This window comes from Chionomys nivalis, chromosome 17 (genome assembly GCF_950005125.1).
Source record: "Chionomys nivalis chromosome 17, mChiNiv1.1, whole genome shotgun sequence".
Classification (NCBI taxonomy): domain Eukaryota; kingdom Metazoa; phylum Chordata; class Mammalia; order Rodentia; family Cricetidae; genus Chionomys; species Chionomys nivalis.
Genome location: NC_080102.1, coordinates 23808673 through 23830878, shown reverse-complemented (window position 1 = coordinate 23830878; position 22206 = coordinate 23808673). Strand labels below are relative to the sequence as shown.

Genomic DNA, 22206 nt, shown 5'->3' with positions numbered 1-22206 from the left:
TTCACCTGTGTGATTTGCACCAGAAGACAGTGCCCAGCTTGGCTCGGTACCTTGTTAATATCTGCCACAGGTTGTAAGAATGAACGGATCTGGCCAAAGAAAAGATAACCAGATGTCTAGTCCATGTTTTTCCAGTGTGAAGGGTATTCATTAGCATGTTAAATGTGAACAATTGGGAAGAGAGGTGGGATTTCTTTTTCATTAGCCCTGCAAATATGTCCGGATGCCAAGCCTAGGATATATGAGCTACAGCTAGACCAGGGGCTGTGTGTGGGGGGGGTCTTCTTGTGGGACCAGGTGTGCTTTGAAGGATTCTTTGGGAGATCTGAAGAAGGGATTTGGTTCCTTGTTTCTCACATCGACAGCCCTGTGAGGTCTGTGCTCAGCTTTAAGTAGATGAATGTGGCTTAGACATACATTATTTCTTTTGATTCTGGGATTCCTTTGATTACAAGATGCATTATTGATGTCCTAACGGTGCTGGCAGAGAAAGCAGACGTTGAAGTGCATTGACAGGAATACACGTTCTGTGTCAGATGTGTGCTAACCTGTGAAAATATGGCCATCAGAGAGGGAGGAAATGAGACGATTAAAGAAGAACATAGCCGGGCTGGAGAGATGGCTCAGAGGTTAAGAGCACTGACTGATCTTCCAGAGGTCCTGAGTTCAATTCCCAGCAACCACATGGTGGCTCACAACCATCTGTAATGGGATCAGATTCCTTCTTCTGGTGTGCATGAAGATGGAGCACTCATATACATAAAAACATATGTGAATCAAGAAGAACATAGCCTCGCTGGGTGGCTGGGTGGTGGCTGCTGATGGAGCAAGGTGTGAACATGAGTGGGGCTGGTCTGGACAACTTCTTCAACATCTAACATCCCAAGTGTAGGATATATGCAATAGAGTTGTCTCTCCTGAGGCCTAGCCTGCTCTGAAGGGTCAGTGAGATGTAAAGGAAAGGACTTAGAGATATCTAGGTGTCCTTTTTTCATATCTTTTTTTTTTTAATTTCTGTTGTTAGAAACACTTGCAAAATCATCTTAGGGGAGTAAAGGGTTTATTTCATCCTACAGTTTTAGATCACCGTTCTTTGTTGAAAGAAGCTGAGGCAGGAACCTGAAGGCAGGAACCTGAAGGTAGGAACCTGAAGGCAGGCAGGCCTGCTTGCTCTTCCACACAACATTGCCTCTGACTAAGCCGCTAACTTCACAGCTGAGGAAGTGCAACAGGAACCATGGGGCCAGATCCATGGTTGCCTTATACTCAGCTAACTTCCTTCTTCAGTCTAGTGTAAGACCACCTGCTCAGGGAATGGCTCTGCCCACAGTGGGCTGGGTCCTCCTATATCAATTAACAATCATGATAATCCCGCATGGACACACCCACAAGCCAGTCTGACCTGGGCAGTTCCTCCACGTAGATTCTCCTCTGGATGACGCTGGACTGTGTCAGGTTGTCAGCTAACCAGGACACCAGGTTTTATTTATTAATCATAAAAACTAGCAAGATGCTCATCCTATATTAGTCTGTTCCTTTCCCTGTGAGATACACCAACAACAGGGCCTGCTCTTGGCTTGTCATGAAATAAAAGAAGTTTTTGTTGTGTGTGATACACATACTTGCCACGCAACACGTGCTGGCCTTGATATTTAAGAAAAAAAATGTTATTTAGGCTGCGAAGGTTATTGTTGCCTCCTTGATGGAACAAGAGTGGTGCCTCTCATTGCCCTTGGCCTGGCAAGGACTCACCATTGCAGATGAGTAGCTGACGCTGGGCCGTTCTGAACGCTGCAAGGAAGCACTCAGCCACAAGGCTTCCAGGGGAGCCAAAACTGCCCATGCAAGTTCTTCCCACACTGTTTTTCCTGTCCTCGGTCTGAGTGAAGGCTGGGACACTGAGGTGTTATTCCTGGAAGGTGACTTGCAGGCCTTGGAAGTAGCATCCTCTCTTTTTGTCACTGGGGCAGGGATCCCTGGACACCCAACCGGATGAGCAGCCACACGAAGCATGTCCACGCTGCTGATCTTGATGACAAGTTGCTAAGTCAGCCCTCCTGGCTGCAGGTGTCATTTCTATTTTGGGGTTGTCACCACAACGACAGTTATTTGTTCTATCACCTATTGGCTATGGGTCATTGGCTCTGTCTACATAGAAACTCCCTTAGTGTCAGCATCTCTAAGCCTACCTTGGCAGGACCTCCTGCATTCAATGTTGCAGTGCCGAGTTCCAATTACAGTAACTACCTAGCACTCAGGTCGTACTGGAGCTCTGAGCTTTGAGTGTTGGAGCCCTCAGCTCATAGTGCTACAGCTCCGTGGTAGAGGGAAACAATATTTTTTGGTGGCTTTCAGGAATTCTTCTGCAGGCTCAGCTCTTCACAGTTCCCGCCCTCACCTTCTGGAACTATTCAGCTGCTGCTACAGCAGCTATATACCTATCCTTGGGGCTGGCAACCCTGGGAATTGTCTGCTCTTCTTCATGCTATCAGCTTAGCTTGGTCTTCATGCGGCAAAGATCACAAGGAAGCAATAAAACCGTCAATGAGGCCTTATTAGATCCTGGATTGCAGCGTGAGTTCGGGCAACATAGGGAGGGAGTAGAAGGACCCTCCACTGAACCCATCTCAGGATCGCCGTTTCTTGTAAACAGTTGTAAGGAAGCCCTAGTTGTCCTGGGTGGGGCACCTCCCTGCCAGATCGAAGACTGTTGTTGTGAGGATGTTAGGTGGCAGTGGTGGAACCACAGTGAGTCATTTGAAGCTGTCGTGACAAAGCCAAATCTCTTCAGTCATTGGATGGTGTCTGGATTTGCCGTGTCTCCCAGAACAGAGCCAGGTTGGAAGAGTTATCGTGGCAGTTGTGATAGTTCCTGTGACTGGAACAGAGTCTCTCGGGGGCATCTGGGGCTGGTTCAGGGTCTTATCTGGGCATCGGTCACTGTGTCGGTGTCCCTGAACGTCCACAAGGCATTTAAAGCTCTCTCGACTGTCCTGAGGAAAGCCCCAGGAACTATCTAGGGAGTGTCTGTTTGGTCAGCTTTTGTGGTTGCTGTAACAACAGTGGGGCTGAGGTTTAGTGGCTGCTGCCCCCGACAGGCCTTCGGGAGTGGCATCAGCCTTGCAGGACTTGGGAAGAGGAAGGAAAACACTGGTGATTCTGATCTAGCTGATGTTCTTGCTCAGCCCAGAGCAGTTACAGGTTTTGCCCTAAGTGTAGCTAACACCGCAGCCAGGCATGAGGGAAGACTGGCAGCTATCAATCAGGCCAGGGAATTGCCTGCAAGGGACAGCTTCGGTCATTTAAAACAACAAACAAACAAACAAACAAAAAACACCCTTGAGGAGTACCTACATAAAAAGATTAAACATGAAATGGACAGGGCTCTTTCTCAGACCTAATCTAACCTCAGCCCAGCACCTTAGCGAAGGATGGGGCCTCCCTCTCCTCAGCCACACATCTGCCCTCCGCAGGCAGTTCTCACACTTTGTGATCCTTCTCCCTCCTAGCAACACTGCATCATAAATGTCATCATTCCTCTCTAGGCGGGTGCTGCTTGAAGCCAAAGGCAGAGGAAATGTGAGGCTATAAATATGAAAGACGAAGTCCTGAAGCAGAGCGATAGGGAAGTTGCGAGGGGACTCGTACCCTGTTGTGCCTCTTTCTCCGAGGGGTCTCTCCCTGTAGGGGGAGGTGTGCTTTTGTTCCTCATTCTGGTCAGAGAGCTTTATTATGGAGCTACCTCTAAGCTTGGGAATGGACAGGAGAGAAAGGTGCGTGTTGCTTGCTGTCCTTTAATGGGGCTGAGAGACCTCATGATCTGCCATCTGCAAGTTGGTGAAGCCGAGGTCAGTGATGGGGTTCAATTTGAGTCTGGAAGCCTGAGGACCAGGAGACCTAAGGTGTTGGTCCTAACCTGAATCAGAAGGCCCAAGAACAAAGAATTCTGGTCTCTGAGGACAGAAGAAGATGGATTTCAGTTCAAGCAGAGAGCAAATTCATCCCTGCTTTTTGCTTTATTCAGGCCCTTGGATGGACTGGATGAGGCCCACTGACCCCAGAAACACCCTCAGCAGACATATCCACATGCAATGTTTTTCCAGCTGCCTGGGCAGCTCTTAGTCAAGTCAAGCTGACACATGAGACTGGCCGTCACATTGCTCATTAAGGGGTCGTTTTCATTGTCATTCATGCCACAAGAGTTCAGAAATGGGGAAACTATTGGGTCAGGAAATTCTGGGACTGCTTCGTGGAAGGGGTGGTGCTTCACCCTGAAGAAACGAGTTGAGCGGCTGAGAGAGGGAAAGGAATAATAGCGCTGCGTGATTGGTGTTTTCTTTAGGCCCCTGGCTTTGTCTAAGCACAGCTCCCACTGAACAGGAAAAATGGCGTTGGTAAATAGGAACAGTGTTTGACATGGTTTGATGAGCGGAAGCAATTGTCTGAGCTGTAGCCAGCTGCAGATAACTCCAGAGTTCACGACATCCTTTCTGAAAGGATGTGAATTCAATGTCTGTGAGGCACCCATGAAATAAAATCCAGCTCCTCCATGAGGATTGGCATTGGAGAGAGTGTATTTGTAATTAATATAAATATTAATTATATTATTAATGATTTTTATGGAGTTAATAATTAAAATTATTAATTATTCTATGACAGAATATTTGGTATAAACAACTTAAGGATGGAGGATTTATTTTGGCTCATGGTTTTAGAGGGTTCTCTCCCTGGTTGCTTGATCCTTTGTAATCAGGCGGAGCATTGTGGCAGAGAAGTTTCTGCATTTCATGATGGACAGGAGACAGAGAGGAAGAAAGGAAGTTCCAGGATGAAGTATGAGCTTCAAAACCATATCCGCAGCCACCTACTTTTTCTAATTAGGCCCTATCTTCTAAAGTTTCTATAACACCCTCACAAACATTACCAACATTGTGGGCTCCAATGTTTAACAAATGATCACGCATGCACGCACATGTATGTGTGTGTGTGCGCACGCGTGTGCATGCGTGCGTGCGTGCGTGCGTGTGTGTGTGTGTGTGTGTGTGTGTATACAATGAATATATGTCAACCAAAACCACTACCAACCCAATTTGGGGTTTGGAAAGATGGCTTAGTGGTTAAGAATGCTTAGTGCTCTTACAGAGGACCCAGGTTCAGTTCCCACCACCTACGTCAGGCAGCTGACAATTGCTTGTAACTTCAGTTCCAAGGGATTCTATGTCCTCTTCTGACTTCTGTGGGTACCAGCATGCATGTAGGGCTCATAAATTCATGCAGGTTTATGCACACATACACATTGAAAGATCTCTTTAGAAACCTACCCATTTGTTAAATAGTATGAAATGGTTTTTTTAAAACTTATTTGTGGTTCTCAGCCACTAAGAAAATCATTTTAATTGAAATGTATTATTTATCTCACCTTTATAAAAGCTAGTCCCAGAGAGGGGAAAAGAACCAGCCTTAAAATTAAAATAGTATTTATCGTCAAGCATTATGGTAATAAATGCTTTTTGTTTTATTCCTTAGTAGTTTTCCTGATCCTTCTGGAAGGAAATATCTGCTGAAACAAAATCAGTCTCAGAGGATAAAAATGGTCTTAATGTGTGTGTTGAGCTTAGAGCCGTGTAGGAGACATTTTAGCTTGTATGGATGCTGACCTCATCTTAGGAGGTCATCTCCAAAGCAGCGGAGTGTCATACCTCACAAAGCTCTTTCACACACATCTCTCTGAAGATCTGCAGTGTGTACTGAGGTGGGCTAGGCTAGAATTATGGCCTTGTTTCACAAACAAGGACCTGAGAGCCTGAGAGGCTAACCAATGAACGTGGGGTTCTGAGAACCCATCAAAGGGCAAGGCTGAGGTAGGTGAGTGGACCAGGACTCATGTGGCAACATGTGGCAGACTTGTGTGTGCAGGGAAGTATGGCTGCAGTTTGTTTATTTATGTATCCCAGGCTAGCCTCAATGGCTTTATGCACCAAAAAAGTCTCATGTATCCCAGGCTAGCCTCCACTTCCTTGTCCAGCCAAGGATGACTTTGAACTTTCTGATCCTCCTGCCCCTATCCACAAAGTGCTGGGATTTTTGTGGTGCCAAAGATCAAACCCAGTGTTTTGTGCTTGCTAGGGAAGTACTCTACCAACCAAACCACATTCTCAGTTCAAGCTTTTGAACCTGGGTCCAGAATCTGGTTCTTCCCTGCACTGTCTCAATCACGTTGTTTTTTGTTGTTGTTGTTGTTTCTAAGTCTTGGTTTTTCTCTTCTCTAAAGATGACTAATCATTTATCTTGAGGACTTTTGTGAGGGTCAACTTGTCACCAGGTAGGTGGGAATGCTACAGGAATAGCTGTGCTGGGTGCAGGGTTTCATTTTTTCCCCTAACTTGTAGTCCTGCAGATTGGTATTCATAAACTAATATTCTCATGTCTATTAGGTTTAAAATTTATATATTTATTATTTATTTTCGTATGTGTGCACCTCTCATGCCATTTTACATGCATGTGGAAGTCGGAGGACAACTTGGGAGAGTTGGCTTTTTCTTCCCATCCCCTGTGGGTCACCTGCATTCAGGTTATCAGACATGGTGGCAAAATGAGGCCAACGAAGTGGACGGGCATTGCGTTAGTGATTTACATTCTTGTCATAGAGCAGGGCTTTTGAAACTTTGTCCACCCTGACCCTATTTCAAGTGAACAATTTTAAAGCAACCTCTGTTGTGTAAGTTTATAAAGCATGTATACAAATAAAACCATACATTTATTTTTAAATGACCATTTATTAAAGGGGAAATCAATTATGTACACTAATGAGATGGATATACTTGTTTGTTTTTACTGAATTAAGTCTTGGTTGAACACTTGAGACAGAAAGACATAGAGCATCTTCAGTGCTTTTCAGAGCTGATCCATATTTCAGTTTTATAATTATCAACTCAATGAATAATGCCTCTCATAGATACAGAGTACAAAATAGAAGAAGTGTATTTGAGGCTGTTTCAGAAATGTTTGGACATTCTGCCCTCATGTAACTGTGAAACTCATGTCAGCAATTTGAGCAAGGTTTTAAAAATCAAACATTCTGATACAATACAGTCCAAAGGCAGACGAATTTTAATGCCTGAGAGATGGCTGTAGGAAAGTAGTGAAAGTCCTTATTTTCTATCCTTAAACCTCTATACTTTCATAAGAGCACTAATTCATAGCATACAGTGGCCTCAAATGAGAGCGAAGGTGTTTTAGTGGCCTTCATCAGTGTGAGGGCTTGCGCAAACTGCATGCTGTATGATCAGAACTAAGGATGAAGACAAGCAAGACAAGGGCAAGGGCTGCCAAAGGCACCCCTGGTTCATCATGCACTTGATTTTGAAATTGCTTTTGGTAATTGAGTGTTCAGAAACTTACTGTTGCTAGATTTTTCCCTACCCCGTCCCCAATCTCAGGGACGGCCCGCATTTAAATAGCTTTTGTTCTAGAGCACTGAGAAACCACTGAAAAGTGGTTAGCTGAGGGTGGAGAGGTGGGGGATGACACCATCAGATTTCTAATTATTTTATCCTGCACATCAACTTGATTATGAGGCTGAGTCTTGGGGCTGGAGAGATGGCTCAGCAGTTCAGAGCACTTGCTGCTCTTGTAGGGGACCTGAGTTCAGTTCCCACCATCCACATCTGGCAAACTCCTGCTCCGGGGATTCTGTTGTCTTCTTTTGGACTGGACTCTGCAAGAACATGTATTCATGTGCACATATCACATAGGCACACTCATTAAGACATTAAAAAAAAGATGGGAGTCTTATTCAGATGTGGGTTATAGAAGACAAATGCTATCTTTGACTACTAGGAAATTGAACAGTGGGTGGAAATTTGATGCTGTCATCAGTGCTTGACGCTGACTGGGGCTGGGTGACAGACATGTGGATTTCATGCTTCTCTTCCCCTGTGTTCTGTATGTACAGAATGAGAGAAAGGGAGAGTGGTTTCATCACGGCAGACATGATTTGGTACTGAGGTTAGGTCAGTTACAGTGGTCCTGATGAGAGTACTGGGCACTTGGTCCAGGGCATCAGAGGAGATAGAGAGACTGCTGTGGGCAGGCTTCCAAGGCATTAAGGTAGACATAACTTGGGGATGGATTAGATCTAGGTTTGAGGGTGATGGTGGGGTATAGACTTTCTGGTTTTAGATGGAGGTATCACTCTGAGTTGGAACTTCCCTGAGAAGCACCAAGCAGGCCCTGTGGCTCATGGTCGTTTCTGAACCCACCTTTCTTTCCTCTCTGTCTTACACATATTGAAGCTGCTTCCTTATGCGGTGCCTTCTATTCCAGACTTCTTATATTCATTGCACTCAGCAAATAATTAAGCTTTGCTATGCATGCATTAATTAGAATCCTTTCCCAGGTTCACAGAGGGCTGTCCTGAAATATGTGGGTTCATCTCCCTCTGCTTTCTTTCTGAGACAGGTTCCTCAGCTTTCCAGTAAGCACACGGCTGCACGTGTCTGTCTGTCTGTCTGTCCATCATACCTGCCACACATCGTTAGTTCATGTTTAAGAGGCCTGGGCCTAGAGAAGTTAATGACTTGTAAATTGCTCTCCAAGGCTGAGCCAGAAATAGAAGGCAAGAAGGTTCCTGAACAGTCTTGCACAGAGCTGCTCCGACAGAGGTGTCAACCCCACTGGGGGGAGTGACACGTGCTAGCTGTCCACCCTCACACGTCGACTGGCCACCCTAGGGAGCCGAAGCACTGTTAATGAGCGCCCAGCCTCTATTGGTTGAGTACTTGCCCAGCCCCCTGGCTGACAGTGTCACCTTTTCTCCCCACGCTCTTCAGGTCGTTTTCGGATGTGACGGCTGAGACATGAGATCTTCAGCCTCCCGGCTCTCCAGTTTTTCCTCCAGAGATTCACTATGGAATCGGTGAGTGGTCCCTGACCCGCCATGTCTGGGAAACGTGTTGATGCTTTGGGGGTTCAGCAGCAGTAACACTGGCAGGGTGGGTACGTACTGCAAACATGTCCACTGCTCTTTCAGTGTTTGTAGTATGAGGGACCTCCGAAACCCCTCCTTTTGTTTCATATTTATTTATTTGCGCATGCTTGTTTTATAGCATACATGTGGAAGTCAGAGAACAGGTTTCGGGAGTTGGTTTTCTCTCTTCCGCCATGTAGGTTTTTGGGATCCAAGTTAGAGTCTCAGACTCAGTGGCAAATACTCTTAACCATCTTGACTGTCTTTTCTTGTTGAGACAAGATCTCAAGCTGCCCCAGACTGGTTTTGACTATACCAAGTAGCTGAGCATGACCTTGAACTTCTGGTCTTCATTCTCTGACTCCTCAGTGTTGGGATTACAGGTGTGCATCACCACACCTGGTTTATGTGGTGCATGGTTGGGACCAGAGCTGTGTACACGCTAGGCCAGCATTCTACCAATTGATCACGTTCATTACCTGTTGAATTTAATCCTAAGGAAATGCACAGGGCGGGGCAGGGTGAGGTGGTGAGGGATGTATCAGGAAGTGGTCAGGAATTACAGCGGGTGCTGCTTTAGTCAGGGGAAGTTCATTGGAGATAGTTGCATCCTGTCCACCCATCTGAACTGCTGTGTAGGAATGACTGCATTGGTAAATAACTCTCCCCCTAGCTGGATTGGAAGTCATTTTTTCTAGCCCTGGGGTCCCTAAGTATCCCCCACATCTTCTATGCCATCCCTTCTTGAAGGTAGATTTACCCCATTTGGCAGCTGAGACTACTGAGTCCTAGAATTGGGGCAGATAAGGGAGAGGCTGAGAAGTTCAACATCAGGGGTCAATTAGAAACCTGACTGCTCAGGAAGAGCCCCGAGAAAACTGCAAAATCACGAAGGTTGACCGGCACCGGTTGATTTGCTGCCGCTGATGTTGCCTGGAAATCCGTGTGGTGTGATGCCTGTGCGCTAGTGTGCGCGGGAGTGGCTGATTCCTGGCCCTGCTTCAGAGTCCTGTGCTCTTTGTTGAACCATTGACCTTATCTCTTACTTCTGTTTCCTTATCTAGGAAAGGGGAGGGGTGATAAATATTTATGTTTCGGATTTTTTGGCACAGGTTAGAAGTCCTGCAGCCGAGTGTTTGTATATGGTAGGTACACAGAATACAGTCATTATTTCATTTATCAGGCCGAAAATAAATTTTAAGGATGGTTGGATAAGCAAATGTTTTCGGAACAGGACGCTAGGGAGCTGGACTCAGTGAAATGCTTGCTATGAAAGCAGGAGGACCCAAGTTCAGGTCTTTAGCTCCCGCGCAAAAGCTGGGCAGTGCCAAGGCGTGTGTGTTTGTAACCTCAGTGCTTGGGGGCAGGGGTGGGGTAGACATGGGTGAACTTTTGAAGCTTTCCAGCCAGCGAGTATAGGCAGCTATAAACTAGATCCATTAGGAGAACATGTCTTAAACATGATGTGCAGAAATAACTGAGAAAGATGTCTGGGCATAAAGCTGTGACTTCTGCAGGCGCATCCATGAGCATGCTTAATACACACACACACACATGTATGCACACATGCACACACGCACACACGCATGCTCAAATATTGAATGGATGGGTGGGAGAAATGAGAGGGGCGATCAAAACGGAGGCTTTTGATGTGACCCAGACAGGAAGTGACAAGAAACTGTTTCCAAGGAAACAAGGCTGTAGATGTCTGCTTTCATAGGTTGTCTTTTACAAGATTTTTCAAATCCTGTTATGTTTTATTGTGTTTTGTTTTTGAGGTCAGGAGGACCATACAAAGTGGCATTGATTTTTGTAGGTATCCTTTTAGGGCATATGCATTGTACTGTAATTGTTAGAACCCATGGCATTATTGGAATTAGGTTTTGCTATGAATGACGTAAAACCCAAGGCCGTTGACCTTAAAAATGTAGGACGTAGGAGCTGGGAGTTGACTCCGCGGTTAAAGCACTTGCTGTGCGAGCCTCGAGATTGGAATTCAGATCCTAGAAGCCAGGTGGGGCTAGGCCCGTGTGGTACCCTGCTGGTAATTCCAGCCTTGGAAGATGGAGACAGGATCCTTAGAGTAAGCTGATTACCAAGACTAACCGCTTGGTGAGTTTGGTTCAACTGAGAAACACTCTTAATGAATAAGGCTTGAAGGATTCCTGACATTAAATATCTCTCTCTCTCTCTCTCTCTCTCTCTCTCTCTCTCTCTCTCTCTCTCTCACACACACACACACACACACACAGAGGAACTTGCCCATACATGTGCACACTCATGTTCATATACACACTACACACACACAGACGGAAAAATACAGATAGTGTGTATATGTTCTCTTCTCTGAAAGTTCAGACACAGATGGGGAGGTGCTGCAGTAGTCTGTAAGGTCTCAGACCATTTCTCTTGTTTCTCTGCCGTGTGGCTTTCTGTTCCCAAGGCTCTCTTATTCTCCCATGCTGGCTGTTCTTTTTCCTGGCCATTACATTTACCAGAAGTTAAAAAAAAAAAAAAAAGCAAGAAACTCAAGGTATGTAGTACTTCAGTGTGTATCGTGTTGGCTGAAATTTAATCCTCTGGCTATACTTAGTTGCAACAAACAACAACAACAACAACAACAAAAACTTGATTAAAATATAGTCTTTATTCAGTGAGAATGTGCTTACCATCTTCTTTAGGCAGGGTACCACTTACTGAATGACTGCCGTTGAGAAGATAAGCATTTTAGCCAGCCTGCTGGAGTTCTCATTGCTGGACACTAGTCAGGTGACCTTGAAAAGCTAACCTTTCCAAGCCTCGGGATTTTCACCTGTGAAAACCTGGTCTCTGTAGCTGTGCTAAGTGTTCTTGTGAGCGGTGGATGAGCCAAGGCGAAGCTCTCGCCCTAGTGCCTGCTGCACGGTAATTGCCACCTCAACTTTTACCTTGATGACGGCTTGTGACTTCATTGCTTCATCCACTCACTGGTGCCTGCCTTCTTCCTCTCCTCTGTTATCGCTGCAATCGCTTCTGGCTGCCGCTGCTGTTGCACTGTTCTGCTGTTGTCTACTGCTTCTGCTGCTCCCATTCCCACAGCCTCTGCAAGTCCAAAGCTTCCGGTTGTGCTGTGACTCCTCCCACTGTGCCTCCTACTTCCAGATGCAGTGCTACTTTTAGTACCCTGTACTTGCTGGCTGGCAGCACTGCGCTCCCTGCCTTTGACTCTGTACTTCCCTCCATTATGAAGATGAGTCTCAAAGTAGCTAAAAGGGAGCAGATGTGACTGGCATCTGAGGTTCTACTGATCTCTTTCCTGATGTAAGTGCTGGCTTCTCTGTGTGTAAAATACCCAAAATGTGCTGCTTAAGACAGAGGGTTCTGTGTGTTTATTTTTATTATTTATTGGTTTCTTCGAGACAGGATTAAAGGTGTGTGCCACCACTGCCCAGCTCTGTGTGTTTATCTTATACTTCAGAAAACAAAAATGTCCTTTAGGGCTAGGGAGATATTTTAGGTGGTAAAGTGTGTGCTGTGTAAGCGTGAGGACCTGAGTTCAAGCCCTTGAAGCCTTGAAAAAAAGCCAAGAATGGTGGCATATATCTAAACCCTGTGCTCAGGAGGCAGGGACAAAACGATCCCTGGATTTGCTGGCCAGACAGTCTACCTAAATCAGTGAATTCCAGGTTCAATGAGGGACTTGCCTCAAAAATTTGGTGGAGAGGGATTGAGGAAGACTCCCAACACCTGCATACTGCATACATACACATACGCACACACACACACACACACACACACACGCCATAGCTGGCAAGTGGTAGAACGTGAATCACACCCAGCTGATTGCAAAGCCTGTGTTCTGAACTGTAATCTAAAGACCTGTATTTCTATCTCTCAGTTCCTTCATTCTTTCACTGAAGGAACAGTAATCCATCGCCCATTTCTTAGGTGGTAGGTGCTGGAGACTGGAATACAGCGTCCGTGCAGATGGTACAGCTGTCTTGTGGAACTCTGTCTTGAAGAGGTGAACACCATAGGGCTGTTAGAATGGGTTCAGTGGAATGCCCTGGGGCCCCAGAATGGGCCCGGGAAGCCAGTCTAACCGCTCTGCTGAGTGATTGATGGGGAAACGTACCACATTAGTGGGCGATCCAGCTACGTGTGGTCCACGTTCAGCCATATAAAGCAGTGTTCGCCACCTCTGCCAACAAATACTAAGAAGGGGTCAGCTTTTCTTGTCTTGGCTGTCACAGTCACAGTTACGAGCTAGCTGCCTGGCACTTCAAGCATCAGGCCACACGGAAGCTGTGAATTCAGTGGAGGACAAAGGAAGGAGTGGAGACTTCCCACACTGTTACTCAAGGCAGAACGGATGAATGAGCCAATGACTGAGATCGGAATCCACAGCAGGGCAGGTGCCATGCACTCAAGTGTGGTAGGAAATGAACAAGGGCCACTTCTTTTTGACACCATGCATGACACCAGCAAGGCAGGGAAACAGCCCATGGCAGCTATGTCGGGTTCCGAAACCAGCTGGTATTGTTTCCAGGGTTTTTCTCCATGTGTACAAATGACCTAACTTGAGCCTGCAGCCCTCTGAAGCCAAGCCCTGGGAAAATCCTCTGCTTTCCAAATGTCAAGGCAGACTCCGTCATTATCTTGCTGCCAGCTGTTAGCCCAAATTGAATTCCCCTGCATCCAGCTGATGTCCCTTTTTGGCCACAGGGCAGGGGTCAGGAATGTGTGCCGCACATGGACAGGAAACGTGTCCCAGAAGCCAAACACACAAGGCTAACCTCTCAACTCTGCATTTCTAACATAGCCAAAAGGGTCAGGGTGCCTTAGTGTGAAAGAAAAAGAAATGCATGATAGAAAAACAGTTTTTAAGCTCCATTGTGAAAGGCCTTTTGATATCATTGAAGTAGCCTAAAATTTCTGCAGCTGCTTTCCAGCTCTGACTGTTCCTCAGTTACAAAGGTTCAATCTAGAAGGTTCTCCCCAAACCAAGAGTCTGGAAAGTATTATCCTGCCCCTCCCTTTCTCTCCCTCCCTCCCTCCCTCCCTCCCTCCCTCCCTCCCTCCCTCCCTCCCTCCCTCCTTCCCTCCTTTCCTTTGCTGCAGCATGCTGGGGGTGAGGCAAGGAGGGCATGTCCCTGTAGGCTCAGAGAGTGTGGTCTGCCGATACCTGACTCTAAACCCCTCACCTCCTGTTTCTGCAGTGTTTTCTTTCTCCTTTCCTGTAACAACTCCAGTCCTACTAGATTTAGGGTCTGTCCTGCCTCCCTGTGACCTCCCCTAAATGTATACCCGATTATACCTGCAAAGATCCTGATTTCTTGCATTTGTTTGTTTTTGAGATAGGTTCTCATTAGCCCAGGCTGCCCCTGAGCTTGTTATGGAGCTGAAGTTTGGCCTTGAACTCCTGAACATCCTGATTGTGTCTCCCAGGTGTTAGGATTACAGGTGAATGCCAACAGATCCTGTTTTCCAACGAATGGTCGTATTCATGCCTGCTCGTAGTTGAGATTTGCGTGTCTTTTACGGGCATCACAGCACATGGCAAACACAGACCATCATGCTTCCTAAGGCCCTGAGTCTGGCTTACCAACCTTACCCTCTTTCAGTGTTATCTTTGAAGGTAAAGGGCACACGTCTGGAGGGTGGCGCCTTAGGTTGCTTGAATTCAAGTGCTTCCTATTTCTAGCTAAGAAACTCAACTGGTGGCTGCTCCCATGTGGGAAGTTCCTGTGGGATTCCCCGTTGGTAAGAGGGCTCCTTCTTGCAGCTGTCACTAGTGCTGTTTGCATTCTGGGCTGAAAGGTGAAGTCATTGAGTTCAGGGGAAAGACCTGGACAAGGAGGCAATTCCCCACTGACAGTGAAGGCCGCTGTGTGGCCTGGGTACATTTCTTGGCCGGTCTGCCCTGGGCATCTTATGTGCTCCTTGATGTGAGGGGCTCTTTGTGAGGACAGCCAGAACCAAATAATGTTAGCAGGATTACCTGGCTTATAGTAAGCACAGAATGCCTGTGCTGGGGTACGCCAGGGCATAGTATTCCTCTAGGAAGGGGCATCTGCCTGGCTCATGCCTCACAGTTCCCATAGCAAAGGCCCAAGTTCACTGTGTAGGACTGAGCATCCTCAAAGCCTTTGACCATCACTTCCCACAGGCATGTGTATTGGTTACTTTTCTTGTTGATGTGACAAAATCCCTTCAAGAAGGGAGGGTTTGTTTTGTTTGTTCAAGGGCGCTGTCCATCACTGTGGGGAGACAAGGCAGCAGGGCGCGAGATCCATTTCTCAGCAGTCAGGAAGCAGAGATGAAGGCGGGTGTTCAGTTCCCTTTCTCCTTTTGTTCAGTGCAGGATCTCAGCCCACAGATGCTTCTGAAGCCCCTAGATAGGAAAGTTCTTTCCTCTTCACTTAACCCCATCTGGAAACTTCCTCCCAGACACCCCCAGAAGTTTGTCTTCTACTGATTTGAAATCCTAGCAAGTTGACAGTAAGACGGATCGTCACCATGTGTTTTACAAACATGGAGAGCTGCCTCTCACAGAAATGTCTGAGGGAAGCAACAGCATTGAGAATGGGATATGGTTACAAACCAGGGGAAAGTCTGCCTTGCAATGTGCAGTGAGTTCAAGTGATGAAAAACAAATGGGGCTGAAACAGCGAAAGATAAGGTAGCATTGGAAAGATGATGCTCGCTTTCCAAAGTTATGAGGATAATTATGTGGGGCAGGACAATAGCAGTCTGTCCTGTCCTTGTCCATGGGTCTGCTCTGAGAATTAAATGGGAAACAGCCTATGAAGGGCATGCCCAGCACCTGGCATGTATTTGGTGCTCACTAAAGGAGAATGGTTAGTACGGATCATCTGGTCTAAACCGTGGCACACTCTTCACAGGAAAGGATTGGGATTAATTATACAGGTGAACACATCTTCCCCTCCTTCAACGTCTTATTTTAAGGGACTTTAAACACTCAGCAAGTGTTGCATGGCCCTGAAAAGCCAGGTGGAAAACGAGACAGGTAGCGATAGGAAGCGGATTAGAAATCCTATGGATTGGGGTGGCCGACTTGGGATCCTCCTGCATGGCCTTGGGAAAACACAGATACCCTTGATCTGACCTTCAGACATACAAGCTGAGAGCCCCCCACCATGTCAGACCTTTCTGGAGAGGGGGTCTTGGTGATCAGCTAAGTTGAGTGCCACTGGGGAAGAGGCAAAGGAGTGGAGAAACGGACAGACTGGGGCTATTACCATAATTCCACTTTTCATCTTGGCATTCCTGTCCCAGAACCTACCTAAGGTATGACAGGACAGGCGTGGAACCAAAATTCTTTCACGTCTCAAAGCTGTGACACTGACATATTTCCTCTGGTTGGTACTGGTGAATGCTTTAAAAAAAAATTCTTACTAGAATATTTAAATTGCAGTAAAGTATACATAACAAAATTACCACTTGTTTTTAAATGCATAGTTCTATAGTAGTAAGTACAATCACACTGTTGTGTAACCATCACCACGCCCCGTTTCCAGAATGTTTGTAGTTTGCAAAACTGAACTTCTGAGGCTGGGGTGTGGTTCAGTGGGAAAGCACTTTTTTGGCACGTGCTAGGAAGTCCTGGGTTTGGTGGCAAAGCAATCAAAAGCGAGCAGACAGGCAAAGTCTTCCAACCTTGGCGACTCCGTTTCCGTCAGATACTAGCTCCACATTCCTCTGCCCCCAGCATGTGGCAACTTTCAGTCTGCTTTCTGTCCATAAATCTGGGCATTCAGGGAAGCTTATATAAACAGAATTATACAGTATTTGCTCTTTTGTGACCAATTTCACTTAAGGCTCATTAGTATTGCAACATGGTCAGAATTCCCTTTTCAGGCTGAAAAACACTCAGTGTGTGTGTGTGTATGTGTGATATTGCTGCCTTTCTTTATCCACCATTCTTTCACTCATGGACAGTGATTTGCTTGTACCCATTTATGAGTAATTTTGCTGTGAATCTGCATGTATAAATATCTGTTGAAGTCTCTAATTCTTTTGGGTGTATACACTGAAGTGGAATTGCTGGGCTGTATGGTAATTCTATGTTAATTGTCTTAAGGAACCCCTATACTGCTTTCCATAGCAACTACACCAATTATATTTTCACCAGCACAGGCAAGGGTTCCTGGTCTTCATTGCCATTACTTGTAATTTTCTGCTTTCACCGTAGTAGCCGTTCTCAGGTGTGAAGACTTTTCAGTCAGAACAAAGCATGGGCAGCTTCACATTTCTCTTATGTTGTCTAGGCCAATTAAGCAATTCTGGGCTTTTATTTAAGCCCTAGGCATAGAGAATAACAGACCTAAGTAATTGTTGTATGCTTCCTGCTTTCAAGACCTTCAGGGAGTGTTGGGGGAAATAAATATGCAAATGGGTCATTTCAAGCCAATATAATAGGGCCGATAATGTATCCTAGTGGGCTAATAACTTATAGACATTTATGCCTTGAATGAGGACAGAAAAAGATAGCAGCAAATGTTTTGTGTCCTTAATTTTTACTGACTTCAGAGTCCCAGAATGCTTAGGCTGGAAGGGACTTCCCAGCGTTTCCTGTGACAATATACGTGTTTGCCTGTCTCATCTGCTAGCCGTGAGTCCTTAAGAGTGGATGGAGAAACTGCATTTTTAACGTCGGTTTAATTTTAATGAACTTACATTTAAATTCAAATGAGTTTAATGTAAATGGCTGCTGTGTTGGAACCTACAGGAGACAGACATCATCTACCTCTTCTCACACCTAGGAAGCTGGTCACTAAGCTTCCCTGTGCCTTCTCTCTAGCAATTCTGGTCCCTTCAGTTTGGAATGGAGCCAGGAGTCTACATTTAACCACTCTGTGTGATCTTGATACAACTGCATCTGAGAAGTGCCCCCTCGTATCATGTTCCTCAACGTCTGTATCTTCTTGTGAGATGCCAAATAAAATTTGCTTTTCCACTAGCCATAGTCATATATTGCCTAGCAATGTTCTGAGCAACCGTACGTCAGATACGGAGCGGTGGTCCTGTAAGAACAGGACACTCACTATTGTCACATGCCATCATTGCACTGTGCATGCGTGGGTGGTGATGTTGCAAGCAGTCCCGCTGCATAGCCTATTATGTAAAAGAGCACATGATACGCATCATACTAGACAGTGATAATGAAGATTGCACTATGTGTCTATGTATTTATTATATACCCTTCATTGTTATTTTAGAGTATACTACTATCAACAAGAAAAACATTCTGCCACCCAGGAGCCTTAAGTGTTCTGATTGCAGCAGGGCTTACTCATTTCATGCTTACTATGCCTCTTGACTCCTCCCAAAGACCAGTCCAGTGGTTACTGACCCATATCATCTAGGTTTGTGTGAATTTGATGTTTACACAACAGCAAAAAGACCTTATGACACACTGCAAACCCATCCCTGTCAGACACACCAGCACTAATATAAAAGCAATGATTGCCTGTGGGAAGGCAAGGTGGAGCACAATTAATGAATTAGTCAGCCAGTTTCCTTCCACAGGATCTTAACCAGACATCCTGGCATCAAAAAGTGGGGTTTCATAGCATTAATTAAGAGCACACAGTGTCTGACCTGGCTGTGAACGCTGGGTCCACCTGAGACCTTGCTCTGGTCCTAGGCACTTTTCCTCATCTGTAAATTGAATGTAGCACTGTCCCTCGCCTAAGACAATCCATGTGAAGTTTGTACTTGTTACTTGGCATGCCTTGGAATAACAAAAACCCAGTAGGAGATAACCCTGTGTACTTAACGTGAGCCAACTTTGCTCGCTCTGTTCTAAGCACTTGCTGCTGATTAACTTTCAACCAGACAGCAACCTTGTGAGAAGACAGAGTTGTTATCTGGGCATGTTGCAGTCCTTGGAGGTCTGGAAAACTGTTTAAGAACACTGTGCTGGTGGATGGCATAAGTGGAACTCAGTTGCAGGCAGTTGGCCCTGGAGGCTGCATTTCTTTCTATCCCAGGCCTTAGGAAAGCCATTTGAAGGCGAGCCTCATGCCTCCTGTGGCTCACCTGACCCGGAATGCCTGGACTTTGGAATTCATCCTCAAGTCAGCTCAGCTTTCAAGAAACGCTTGACCCAGCTGCTGCTCCTCCTTCACTCTGAAATCTGTTGTGTTTGAGTTTCCACAGCCCATACCCACCTGGATGTCCTCTGGTTACTGTACCTTCTTTCACAGTGCACCATGTTCCAACCAATCCTGGCGTGCTTTTGAAGTTGTCTCTAGCGTGGTGACTTCCACTTTCCATCTCCAAGTTCAAGACTCGACCGCCCAAGTGCCCTATTAACAACTCTCAGCAGGCCCCTCAAACTCAGTGTAGGTTGAGCATCCGGCTCCAAACATCTGAAATCTAAAATACTTCAAAATCAGAACCTCCTTGGGCTTCAAACATGATGCCACAGGTGGAAAATTCCACTCCTTGGGACCTCATTTTATGTAGGTATTAAGAATATTTGAAATTACCTTCTGGCTGTGTTTATGAGGTGTTGATGAAACATAAATGAATTTCATGTTTAGACTTGAGTCTGTCCCCAAGATACTTCCTTATGTATATGCAAATAACAAAATCAAGAAAATTTGACAACTCAAGCAAATTTGGCCCCAGGCATTTCAGGTAAGGAATGCTCCGATCTCATGTCCACTATGGCTGGCTCTTTCTGTTTCCACATGTCATGGAACTGTGTGCTGTGCTGCATGTTGTGTCCATGGCTACAGACCCCCTTGCCCATTGACTAGAGACTCTGTCTACCCCTGCTGCCTGGACCCTGACCCCTACCCTGCTTCTAATCATGCTCCCTGACCTCCTCTGTGTTTCTCACAAGTGGTGTCCTGTCTCTGGGTTGTTTCATGTTGTTTTCTCTGCCCGCCAGGCCCGTTTCTCTGTACCTCTTTACACTGTGCTCCCGGCATTCAGATGCCAACATCTCAGGCATAGTGAAAGTCCTCAGCTAGCTCTTTACCTGCTCTACGACCTATGGCTGCTCCCTCTCTATTTCCTTTACTTTCCTCTTATATGTGTGTGTGTTCACATATATGTTTTCACATGTACATGGAGGCCAGAGGACAGTGTCTAGTGTCTTCTTTGATCGCTTTCCACCTTCTTTTCTGAGACAGGGTCTCTCACTGAACCTCGAGCTCACCAATTTAGTCAGCCTCGCTGGTCAGTGAAGTCTAGAGAGCCTCTTGTCTCTGCCACCTTAGCACCCGTAGATGGGCACCCAGCTTTTTATATGAGTGCCAGCTTTGTATATGAGGATATGACCTTGTGTCCTCAGGCTTGCACAGTGAGTTTACCAGCTGGTCCATCTCCCCAGCTCCCTCCCTGAGGCTCTCCCCGCTAGCAATCTGCATTTTCTCTGGATATGTCTGACTATCCATGGTGGCTGCTTATAGTACTTGCTAGAATAGACTCAACCCCTGCGCAGCTGAGTGTGAGCATAAAGTGCCAGATGCAGGCCTGTTCTTTGTAGACCCCATCACAGGTGAGACAATACTCATATGTATTATCCCCAAGTGATTGACAACTAGATGAAACTTGGGCTTTTTTAATGGACCTTGCAAGGTCTGTGTTTTCACAGTTGTTCTTGCTGGTCTTCCAAAGGATGAGAACTTTTACTAAGATACCTCAAAAGGAAATAGATGTCTTAGACAGCCATTCCATAGTAAAGTTGATCAATCACTGTACAGATTTGAATAAGGAATTTTTGTTGTTGTTGTTGTTGTTTATAAAAACAAACAAATTATACTGTGTCCTTCTGAAAGGGGTCTTTGGTGCTGATAAACAAGAATATGGGTTTTCCTGCGAATTGATAACGCAAGGACATCACCTCCAGAATTAAAAGGTACTTGCCAAGCCAAAATGGAAAATGAGTGTTTTGGCGAAGCCACAGAACTTTTGAACAGGCAGGTTTTAAGGTTTACAAAGGAACTGCAGACAGGCCATTGACACGACTCTGGCTGCGGTGAGCACAGCTCACTGCTTCTCCTTTTCATTAGCAGCATGATCATTAACTGTTAGGCTCTGGAACTGCTGCTCATGGCTGAGGTGAGCTGGCTTTGAGCTGAGTTCGAACCTTCCAGGCAGCAGGAGTGTTCTTCAATGTAGTGATGAGTTGGGTCTGCCAGACTCTAGGCACGGGTGTCTGAATTTCCACATATCCCACCCCATTCTTAGGATGGAGTGACCCAGGTGAGGTGTACACAGTGACAAACTCGGTTGTGAGGGACCGTGTTGCCTTTGTGTGTCAGCAGTTTTACTTTTGGGGGACAGAAACCTGGCTGTAATATTTGCTTTTCTCTTTACTGTGGCAAAATCTGACAAAAGTGATATAAGGATAGAAGGGTTTCTTTTGGTTTGTGGTGTACAAGGTGTGGTAGCAAGAATCTGAAGCAGCTAGTGACGCGGTGTCAACTGTCAGCAAGCGGAAGGAGGTGATTCTAGTGCTCCTCTCGCTTTCTCCTTTTCGTTCAGTCTGAGACCTCAGCCCACTGGTGGTATCTCTCATCCAGGGTTGGTCTTCCTCAGTTAAATCTCCCTGGACATCTCACAGACATGGCCAGAGGCTTGTCTGCTAGCTGATAGCAAATCCAGCTGATTGTCATCAACTGACCTGAGATGAAAGGATGTCGTTGTTCACGCAACAGTTAAGGGTGAAAGCTAGTCCCAGCAGCCATTAGCGTCCAAAGTTTGTCCTCTCTTCTCTCTCTGCTTCACTGCCAAGTCTCTTCCACTTCATCACGGTATTCATTACGTTTGTGTCCCTGTGCCCTGGCACTTGGTAGAAGCAGGCTGGTTTACGGTTTCAGGAATTTAGGTCTATCATGGCAGGGAGGGTAGATGCAGCATGTAATGGAGGCTGTTCACATCACATTGGACCAGGCAGCAGAGCCGAAGAGGAGACTGGAAATCGGCGGTAGGCGTAACCTTCATGTGCCCACCCCGTGTAACCTACTTCTGCCTGTGAGAATGCAGTCCATACAGGTTCCCACAGCCTCCCCGAGACCACAAAACAGTGATGTCTTGATTTCAAAAGTCCCTGCCTTCCAGCTACCAGGCTAGCCATCCCATAAGACAGAGAGCTTTGCTTTCCAGGAGCTCTTCCAAATTCTCTTAATTGGTTTTCCCAGTTTGGGTCACATGTCCAGCCTTGTTTTGATCACTATGGACCAGATGACGGAAGATTCTAATAGGACAGGCCTGTGTCA

The 22206-nt window shown here is 46.1% G+C and overlaps 1 protein-coding gene across 4 annotated transcripts in view; it reads left to right on the top strand.

Moving 5' to 3' along the window:
• Asap1 (ArfGAP with SH3 domain, ankyrin repeat and PH domain 1) overlaps positions 1 to 22206 on the top strand; it is a 286462-nt gene that overhangs the window by 26844 nt on the left and 237412 nt on the right. For all 4 annotated transcript variants that reach the window (XM_057791274.1, XM_057791272.1, XM_057791275.1 and 1 more), the window contains exon 2: positions 8832 to 8917. In XM_057791274.1, coding sequence (XP_057647257.1) covers positions 8859 to 8917 — 59 coding nt within the window. In that variant the 5' untranslated portion in view covers positions 8832 to 8858. The remainder of the gene's footprint in view (positions 1 to 8831; positions 8918 to 22206) is intronic.